Genomic DNA, 10383 nt, shown 5'->3' on the forward strand with positions numbered 1-10383 from the left:
GGCCTGGGGGAGGGGAATTGTAGGCCCCTCTGAGGAAGGAGGGCGTGGGGGTTGCACAAAGCAAGCCTGTATGTTCCCTGAATGGGCGGCTTTATCCTGGGCCCTCTTAGACAGGACCCTGCCCTTAGGGAGTCAGAACAGGCTGCCGAGGCCCGACCAGCCTGTCTGGGGAGGCAGGAGGTGTGGCCACGGTTACTGGATCCCAGCAGGAAAGTGAGGGTGACCCTCCACCGGTTCCAGGCTTGCCTAATCTTCCGGGCAGGGCCCCAGCCTTCTGGGCACTCGGGACAGTCTCCCTAAAGTCCCTGGCCAGCTCGTCCTCCCTCCTGGGCCCTCCAGGGCACAATGGGACGCAGCCCCGCCTGGGAACCAGAGCCACGGCCCGAGCGTGGACCCGTCCTTCCTTGTCGAGGGGCATCCCCATGCAATGTAGGGGGCCCCCGTCCAATTGTGACAGCCACTGATGTGCCCAGAAATTGTCACATGTCCCCTGGTGGGCAGTCTCCCTCGACTTAATAACAGCAGCAGGCATTGTAGGTGCAGCTGGGCACCCCTGTAAGGCAGCATGAGAAGGGGGGTATCCTGGAGAGCCTGCGTGGGAGGAAGGGGGTGGCCAGGGCTTTGGAGAGGGTGTTGGGGGCTGGGGTTCTGTGTGGAGAAGCGCCCAGTGTTCTGTAAACGGTAACGTTCCCACCTAGGACACATCGCTTTCCTGCTGGAAGCCGCAGGGAAACTGAGGCAGGAAGGAGTGGCCTCCGCAGGGCTGGAGTCTGGGTGGGCCCAGAGCCCTTGCCCCGGGGCACCTCCTGCTGCCTGTTGCTTCCCGCTTCCCACCTGCCACCCGCCCCCACGCCTCCAGCGTCAGTTTGTCTTGGAGGTGGGAGAGCTGAGTCAGTGGCCCTGAGCTTGAACCTGTGCCCTGGGGAGCCCTCAGCGAATCGCTTGTTAGCGCCGGGCGTCAGGGTGCTCTGCCCCCCAGTGGGCGGCCGTGGGCTGGAGGAGGCCGGCCCAGCTGGGCCCCGGAGCTGTCCCTCGCCTGCCGTGTCACCACCCGTCACCACCCGGGTCCCCTGCTCGACCGGCGCTGGCGTCCCGCCCGTTGCTGGGGGCTCTGCTTGCACCCGGCACGGCCAGCTGCCGAGCCGCCTCGACTCGGACCCGCTTGAGTCAGCAGAAACCGCCCCGGCTCTGGCAGGATCAAAATAACCTCCTTCCTTTTCCAGTACTTGAGGGTTTTTCCGCCTTCGAGGGGAAAAACAAAACAACACTGGATGTGGTTTTTCTGAGGCCTCTCTCCCGAGAGCTGGGGGGGCCGGGGGGTCGGGTCTTCTCACACATTCCTGTCCCGTCCAGGGTGGGGTGTGCTTGGGATAGACGTGCCTGTGTGGGTGCACGTGTGTGTGTGTGCGTGTGAGTGTCCAGTGGGGAGGGTGTGTGTGTGTGTGTGTGTGTGTGTGTGTGTGTGAGTGTTGGGGTGTTGCAGGGAGGTGAGTGAATGCTCGGAAGGGCTGGGCCCCCAGCCCCGGGCCGGCGTCGGGTCCTCTCGGAAGGGCTGGGCCGGCGTCGGGGTCCCCTCGGAAGGGCTGGGCCGGCGTCGGGGCCCTCTCGGAAGGGCTGGGCCGGCGTCGGGGTCCCCTCAGAAGGGCTGGGCCGGCGTCGGGGTCCCCTCGGAAGGGCTGGGCCGGCGTCGGGTCCCCTCGGAAGAGCTGGGCCGGCGTCGGGGTCCCCTCGGAAGGGCTGGGCCGGCGTCGGGTCCCCTCGGAAGAGCTGGGCCGGCATCGGGGTCCCCTCGGAAGGGCTGGGCCGGCGTCGGGGTCCCCTCGGAAGGGCTGGGCCGGTGTCGGGGTCCCCTCGGAAGGGCTGGGCCCCCAGCCCCGGGCCGGCGTCGGGGCCCCTCGGAAGGGCTGGGCCGGCGTCGGGGTCCCCGTGGGCTCATGTGTCCCCCCTTGGTCCTGCAGCAGAACTGGAGTTCGTTGAGATCACCATCATCGTGGTGGTGGTGATGGTGATGGTGGTGGTGATCACGTGCCTGCTGAGCCACTACAAGCTGTCGGCGCGCTCCTTCATCGGCCGGCACGGCCAGGGCAGGAGGAGAGAAGACGCCCTGTCCTCGGTAAGCGTCTGGCGTCCCGCCTCGGGGTGCGCTCACAGGAACGGGAGGGAGGCAGTCGGCGGCTCAGGGGACACTGCTGGGCAGGCGATGGAGGAGGGCGTTCGGGGTACAGGCCGAGGCCGGAAGGGATGGGCTGGTGGGGAAGGCGCCCGCGGTCCTGCCGCCTTAGCCCAGACAGAAGGGAGGCGGCCCTTCCCTCTCTTCTGTACCCTGCAGGCTTCTGGGCCAGGGGCTCGGTGTCTTGGGGACAACAGGTCACCCTGGAAAGGGCCTTCCCAGCTCCACTGGTCCTGGCCGCGCGCCCTCGGACCAGTCCCGATTCCTGAGATGGGGCTGCCGTTTACCGTGAGCGGGGCTCACGCCGCTCCGCAGAGGAGTCGGGGCTCAGGGCGGCCCAGACACTCCCGTCCACTCCGTCGCCCACCCACCCATTCATGCATTCACTGCACAGACGCCTACGGAGCAGAGGGCCTAGAACCTCCCAGACACTGGCGGCGGGGGGGGGGGGGGGGGGGGGGAAGGGCGGGGGAGGGAATGGCTGTGGACAGGCCCCTGTGGTTGCTGCCTGGTGGCTGGATCCACACAGACAGGGACACCTAAATCAGATGATACTGAGGGGCGCTCGGAAGGAAGCCAGAGTGACTGTCCCCGAGGATCCCAGCGTGGTGTGTTTGGGCCAGGAGAGTCAGGACGAGCCTCTTAGGCCGAGCTCTGAAGGAGGAGAGTGACGATGGTCCCGGAAGGCGAGGACGAACGCTGCTCTTGGAGGGGTCCCGGCCGTTCACAGAATACGGCGTTTTGACGTGACGTTAGGATTACGAGCGTCACGGGGCATTCTGGAAGCCCCACTAGTATCCCTTCGACTCCACAACGTGGGGGGTGCCTGCAGGCCCGGAACTTGGCCCTTCTGCGGCTCTGAGCGTCCAGGGCCGCCTGGCCCCCTGCACCTGTGGGGCTCAACTGTGCCCTGCCTGCTGGCTGCTCTTCAGCAGGCGGGCCGCAGGGACTGCCGGGTCCATCCCCAAGTATGTCTGTCCCCGTGCGTGCGATGTGTGATTTCACAACCTGGGCAGAAGCGGGCGGCCTGGCCTGATGGACAGGCTGGGATTTGCAGGGAGAAGGTGGCACGTGGGTGGCCCGGGGCTATGCGCCCGAGCACGTCTCTGAGCCCGTGAGGACAGCCATGGAACAACCCGGCCTCCCGGTTCTGGGGGGCGCCTGCGGTTGGCGGTGGGGCCGAGCCAGGGGTGGCTGGCAGGCCTGTCCCCGGCAGGGTCAGGCATCTCCTCCTGCATCCGGCTGCCGCCGCAGCACGTCCACAGGTAGCAGGGGCAAGGAGATCCACCCCCTTGGTCCCTCTGACGGGAACACCGCACGCCCCAGACCTGAGGCTCGGCGTGTCCGGGGGGGGCACCCGGGCTGCTGCTCTGAAGGAATCCTCTGCGGCTAAGGCCCGGGCTCACCTGTGTCTGTTTGCTGTGACTGTTGCCCGAGTGACGGCGTTGCCAGCTGCACTGTGGCGAGCACGCACCTGCCTCCCCTGCGCCCGGTGCTTTCCCGCCCGCGGCAGCCTGGAAACCCCACTCCGTGGGGGGGACCCTGGGGCCCGCAGAGGTGGGAGCATTTGCCTGAAGCCTCTCAGCCTGTAAGTGGCGGTTTGAAGAGCCCAGGCCCGTTTGTCCTCCCTCGGATGCTGGGGCAAGGGAGGGCACTTGGAACAAACGAGAAGGCACTAGCTGGGGGGGGGGGGGGTGCCCAGGGTGGGCCACCTGGGCCCCTCTGAGCCTCAGTCTCCCTCAGACGGGTGGAGCTAGCCTTTCTGCAGCCTGCCCCATAGGTACAGTCACGGGGAGGATGACGTTTGCCCAGAGAGCTGGGGAAATGACACAGGTTCCGGTGGGAGGGATCCCTGCTGCCACCGGGGGCGGGGAGACCGCCCTGTGGGTAGCACCTGGGACTTTGTGCCCAGACAGAGGTGAAGATTCGGGCCCCGGTTCCTGGACACCCAAAGCCAAAGGAGAGTCGCCACCCCCATCTACCCAGCCACCTGTGTGGACCCCTGGGGCTGCCTGGCGGGGTAAACACAGAGCTTCGTTAGGCCTGAACTGAGTGTGGCAGCTCCCTTGGGGACCCCCCGCCAGACAGGGCGAGTCAGAGGAGTCTCAGGGCCCCGTGACCTCCCACAGGGGCCCAAACCTGGCCACTGTCAGCCTGGGGCTGGCCCTACCCCTGGCCTCGGGTCCTTTTCAGGGTGAGCCCGTTTCATTCGCTTGAATGAGGCCCACATTTAGGTAAGCCTGTGGCCCCAGAATGTCACTTCCCTGTCTGGTGCTGATCCCAGGCAAGCCAGGGTCTAGCGCATAATGGTAAAAACAGTGATGATCCAGCCACCACGGTGGCACCGACTGTGGGTCTGAAGGGTCTTGCGCTGGGGTTGGCAGGTGAGGGGAATGTTACCTGTGAAGGCAGGTACCGTCCCACCCGGGCGCCTTTGAGCAGGTGGACAGGTGCAGCCAGGCCCCACCCAGGAAGCGTCCTGTTTTCATTTCTGAGCTGCTCCCGGGTCTCTGAACTTTGCTTTCAGACACCGCTTTGGACAAACATTCCCCGCTTTGAATTCCTCTCCTTAGCGGCCTTTCATTGTTCCTGCAAAGTTTATGTAACGTGAGCAGCGATGGTCACTTCACCCGTAGCCCCCACCCCCGGAAGACGGTTTGTGCACAGGGCCTGCTCAGCGTGGGGCAGGGATGCATTCAGACTAGGGCTCAGCCAGGGCTTTGGATGGGGCAACCCTTTGTTCTCTTTGTCCCCAGATCAGCCCTGGCGTGGGTCTCCTGCCTCCCACATGGCTTCTGTGGGCACAAGGCTTCTGATCGGGGCCAGTGCAGCCAGCTGGACATTCGATCACCATACAAATGGGCCAGGCTGCTAGAGGGGCTGAGTTGCTATGGGAGCCAGGGAGGCAGTGGAGTGGGGGGGGGGGGGGGGGGTTCCTGGGAGGCTCCCTGGAGGAGGAAATGACTCCTAGGTGCACAAGCTGGAGGCGGTCAGGTGATGAGGCTGGTGGGTGATTTGGGAGTCTGTGGTGGGGCTCCTGGGGCAGCGACAGGTGCTGGGTGGTGCCACTGTGCAGCCGGGTACGTACTCCCTGTGCTAGGGCTGGGAGTCGGGGGAGTGGTGGGCAGAGGTCCTGGGCGGCCACGTCATGCAGAGCCTGGGACAGAGGGACTCGTAGGAGGGTTTTAGGCAGGAGTTTATCTGGGTCACATTTCATCCTTGGCTGCGTGCATCACGCCCCGGGACTCCTGACCCTACTGAGGAGCAGGTAGATGTCCCCATCTGCTTCCTGGCACATATGGACTGTGCCAGTGGCCCGACGGGGGGCTGCGGAGCCTGCCAGGACCAGCCTGAGCCCGGGTGGCTCCGGAGGCAGGCAGGTCAGGGTTTGGATCCTAGCACTGCCTTTCACCAGCTAGGCCTACTCAGCTCGGCTAGCCGACCTCAGCCTGCCTTGTAGGTTTGTCGGGAGAAATGAGATAGTGCTTTATTTATTTATTTTTGAGAGACCGTGGGGGGGGGGGCAGGGGTTGCGGGCAGAGAGATAGGGAGACAGAATCTCAAGCAGGCTCCGCACTGACAGTTTGATGCGGGGCTCGAACTCACGAACTGTGAGGTCAGGACCGGAGCCAAAATTGAGTCGGATGCTTAACTGACTGAGCCGCCCAGGTGCCCAGGAGAGTGCTTAGTGCAGTTTCTGCCACCAAGGCAGTGACTGATACGTTACTGATATCAGTAACAAAACGGCCTTCGGTGACCACATGAAGGGGCAAGGTCGTATGTCTGCTTGCATCCTAACACCTGGAACATACTAGAGAGAGACTCCAATGAGTCTGTGTGCGGGCTGAGTGCTTTCCTGGTGGGACGGTTTTGAGAGCCATAGAGCCCCCTAGTGGCCATGTCGGTAACTGCAAGCCTCGGCCTACCCGCCCCCTCCAATTCCTGCTCCAGCCCCAGCCGGTGGGTGAGAATGTCTTAGGTGGGGCCCCTCGGGAAAACGTGTCCCCAAGGAAACTTTGGGGGTGATAATGTTATTTCGATGGTAGAGATGGGTCTCTGGTATACACACATGCCAAAACTTAGCCAAATTGTATACCCTGGATATGCGCAGTTTATTATCTATCAGTTACGCCTAGAGAAAGCTGTAAAATTCTAACAAGACATCCCTCCCCCCGCCCCCAGGCTCAGGGCTGTCTAGCATCATGTGACCAGCATTGGCTGGGTTTGCCTCCTGGTACGGGGTCCCCCCCTTCCCTGACCCTTGGGTCTCTCCCCCAGACCTGAAACCGCACGTGGCCAGCTGTCCCCCACTCCCATGCAGCCTGTCCACGGGTCGGGTGGGGGGGGCCACGGGCCCGTGTGCAGAGGCTGCGGGCTTCGTGAGGTGGCACTTACCCCTTTGGCAAGAAGCGGTGCCTCGTTCCACCGTCGCTGACCGACCGGATCACGATTTGGTGACAGAGCAGCTCCATGGGTGCAAGCGAGGGAGGGAGGGGCAGAGAGAGAGGGAGACACGGAATCGGCAGCAGGCTCTCCGGGCTCTGAGCTCTTGAGACAGCGGTGTTCGAGAAAGTCTGCAGACCTGACCACGCAGTGGGGCGGCCAGTGCCAAGGCCCGTGGGTGCATGCGCTTTGCACTAGATGGTGGGTGGGCGTGGCCCCCAGCACTTCCATATACGCACTCAGGGCCACAGGCACTCCAAGCATATTCCACCCGTCGAAAGTTCCAGAAGTTAAGTAACTTGCCGAGGTCACCCTGCAAGCAAGTGGTGGTCGAGGCCAGGAGGGCTGGATGAGGCCCGCTTCCTTATCAGCCATTTCACAAGAGAACTTGGGTTCGTGCTAAGGTGCCTGGGAAAAGCTGCTGGAGAGTTCTGAGAAGGAGGGGCCCACCAATTAGATGTAGCTTTTGGAAAGCGTGAGCGTGGAGGGTGAATTTTCGGGGGACAGCCGGGACAAGGCGGGTGGCCGCGAGGCTTGCAGTTACCCACGTGGCCACGAGGGGGCTCTACGGCTCTCAAAACTGTCCCACCCGGAAAGCCCTCACCCCGCGCAGACTCATTGGAGTCTCTAGAATGTTCCAGGTGTTAGGGTGCAAGCGGACATGCGACCTCGCCGCTTCATGTGGTCACCGAGGGCCGTTTGGTTACTGCCGGAACCGCCCAGGGCCCAGGGTGCGGATGGGGAGCCGTGGCCGGGTGCTGCATCTGATGGCACATGCAAGATCGCAGGGTCAAAGCCAGTCGACCCGTTTGCTCTCTCCCCTCTGTTCATCCTGCTGACCCCGCCCCTCTCCTCCCCGCACAGGAAGGATGCCTCTGGCCCTCGGAGAGCACCGTGTCGGGCAACGGAATCCCAGAGGTGAGACCCTGCCACCCCCACCCCCCCCCCCCGTCCCCTGCCTGTCCCCCAAGGCTGCTGTTGTGGACGCCTGAAGGCCATCCTCCCAGCAGGTCCCCCTTTCCAAGCCAGGGGCGCCTCCCTTGGCCGGAACGGCGTGGCTGCTGGCCCACACCTCTGCCCTTTTCCAAAGAGTCGTCGTCCGCGGCTGCTGGGATCACCCAAGCCGGGACGTGACGCTCTACCCGCAGGGAGTGGCCCACAGCATCTGCAACACGCGCGGACAAAAGTTGCCCCGATTTCAGCCCTGGGATGATGCTCCCAGCCCGGGGGGGGCCCCGGCGTCAGTGCGCCCCCGGACTCCGCGCGCTGGGCGCCGCCACCTGCCGTCCCGTCCCCCGGAGAGCAGGGCCCCGCGCCTCGGGGGCGCGGAGGGACCCTCACTCCGCTCCGCTCCCCCCCTCCTCCTTCCAGCCGCAGGTCTATGCTCCTCCGAGGCCCACCGACCGCCTGGCCGTGCCCCCCTTCACCCAGCGGGACCGCTGCCTCCGCTTCCAGCCCACCTACCCGTACCTGCAGCACGAGATCGACCTGCCGCCCACCATCTCGCTGTCGGACGGGGAGGAGCCCCCGCCCTACCAGGGCCCCTGCACCCTCCAGCTGCGAGACCCCGAGCAGCAGCTGGAGCTGAACCGCGAGTCCGTGCGCGCGCCCCCGAACAGAACCATATTCGACAGCGACCTGATGGACAGTGCCATGTTGGGCGGCCCCTGCCCCCCCAGCAGTAACTCGGGCATCAGCGCCACGTGCTACGGGGGCGGCGGGCGCATGGAGGGGCCGCCCCCCACCTACAGCGAGGTCATCGGGCACTACCCCGGGTCCCCCTCGTTCCAGCACCAGCAGAGCAGCGGGCCGCCCTCCTTGCTGGAGGGGACCCGGCTCCCCCACGCACACCTCGCCCCCCTGGAGAGCTCACCCGCCTGGAGCAAAGAGAAAGATAAACAGAAAGGACACCCTCTCTAGGAATCCCGGGGCCGGGGCCGGGCAGCAGTGAGTATAGGAAAAAAAAAAGAAAGGCAAAACACTCCGCACTTCCGAAACCAGAAGACAGAGGAGGACCGGGCGGCACCCAGAAAATGTGGCGCGTATCCATCCTTTCCCCCTCTCTCTGTGTATAAATATTTACATGTTCTGTCTGGTCTGAATGCACAAGCTAAGAAAGCTTGCAAAAAACAAAACAAAAAAACCAACCACGTTTCTTTGTCGAGCTGTGTCTTGAAGGCAAAAGAGAAAAAAGAAAAAAAAAAAAAAACCTACCCTAGTCTTTTCTGTTCCTAGTTGAGCTGCGTGCGTGAATGCTTATTTCCTTTCGTTTGTTTATGATGATTTCACTTAACTTTAAAGACCTATTTGCACAAAACCTTTGTTTAAAGATCTGCAATATTATATATATAAATATATATAAACTAAGAGAAACTGTATTGTGAGGGCAGGAGTATTTTTGTATTAGAAGAGGCCTATTAAAAAAAAAAAAGTTGTTTTCTGAACTAGAAGAGAAAAAAAAAAAAAACGGCAATTTTTGAGTGCCAGGTCAGAAAGCGTGTATTACCTTGTAAAGAAGAAGAAGAAGAAGAAAAAACTACAAAGCAGGGGTTTAGAGTTATTTATATAAATGTTGAGCTTTTGCACTATTTTTTAATATAACTATGTCAGTGCTTGTTTGATGGAAACTTCTATCGTGTGTGTCGAGACTTTTAAGGGAGAAGCGGCGGAATTTGGCAGCGGCCGGCCGGCTGGCAGAGGGCGGGCTCTGCACGGAGTTGGGGGAGGCTTCCGGAGGGGGCGCTCTTCCTGCGTAAGTGGAAGCTTCTGTCTAGCGATCGGTTGTTACCGCCTCATACATTCCCCACCGAAGGAGACGCATTTCCCCCTCCCGGCCGGCACAGCCTTTGGATGGCAGACGAGATGGGGGAAATCGGTCACCCAGTGCCCGGGTGGTGGCTCTGCCTTTCCCCAGATGAAAATAAACTGTTCCTGAAGGATCGTAGTTTTTCCTCCTGTTTTTTAAGCATGAGCCCCCTCCCCCTCCCCCCAGGAAGGGGCCGAGGCGCCCCCTTTGCCGCCGCTGCCGCTCCCGGAGCACGTTGCCGGGACCCGCCGGAGAGGTTGGGGTGGCTGCTTTCTGTGCGGACGATCCGGCGGGTCCAGGACTTCTCAGCTGAGGCTGGTGGAGGCCACCGGCAGGTTGGAAAGGCCCCCGAGGAATCCAACCTCATCCCTGGCTTTCTCCTTACGTAGCAGTTCTCACCGAACAAACAGGACACCAGAGAGAAAAAGTGACACGCGCAGGTGTCTCCCGGGACAAGACAAAGGGTTAAGGCGAAGAAAAACCGCACCAACAACGGGGAAACCGGTGTAAACCTGTGCTTTATGTTTTCAAATCAGAATTGAATTCTTTACCTCCTCTCCCACACGTCCATTCCTCTCCCCGTGGAAACAGTCGTGTTTGGCGTGTTCGTGTGTCTGTGTTTTCCCAGCATCTGTATCAGATACGAGTCTCGTTTGCCAGGATTTTGCCGAGTGGATTTCGGGCTGGCAGGATCCCTTGGTGGCGCTGTGCAGGCGAGGGCGCGGGAGTGGGCACACGTGTGTGACAGTGGCAGGCCGGCCAGCGGGGGGGGGGGGGACGGGGGGGCGCCCCTTGGGATCTACTGGTTCACATTCCAGGGGGTGACCCGCCCCCCCCGCCCCCCCAGTCCCTTCCTCCCCGAGCTGTCTTTTCCTTCTGGAAGAATGCTGTCAGACTAACACAAGAGAAGGCATATGGGCAATAACTCGTTTCTAAGCAACTTTTTTATTACTTAAACACCTGA

The 10383-nt window shown here is 62.1% G+C and overlaps 1 protein-coding gene across 7 annotated transcripts in view; it reads left to right on the top strand.

Annotated features, from left to right (window-relative positions):
* PMEPA1 (prostate transmembrane protein, androgen induced 1) overlaps positions 1-10176 on the top strand; it is a 53953-nt gene extending 43777 nt beyond the window's left edge. For 4 of the 7 annotated variants that reach the window (XM_042980079.1, XM_042980083.1, XM_042980084.1 and 1 more), the window contains 3 exons: positions 1959-2113; positions 7478-7531; positions 7985-10176. In XM_042980079.1, the coding sequence (XP_042836013.1) occupies positions 1959-2113; positions 7478-7531; positions 7985-8533 (758 nt within the window). In that variant the 3' untranslated portion in view covers positions 8534-10176. Of the gene's footprint in view, positions 1-1958; positions 2114-6929; positions 7345-7477; positions 7532-7984 lie in introns of those variants that run through there. The other 3 variants (XM_042980082.1, XM_042980081.1, XM_042980085.1) reach the window with 2 other exon arrangements.
* Positions 10177-10383: the final 207 nt, after the last annotated feature.

The sequence above is a fragment of the Panthera tigris genome, chromosome A3 (assembly GCF_018350195.1).
Source record: "Panthera tigris isolate Pti1 chromosome A3, P.tigris_Pti1_mat1.1, whole genome shotgun sequence".
NCBI lineage: Eukaryota > Metazoa > Chordata > Mammalia > Carnivora > Felidae > Panthera > Panthera tigris.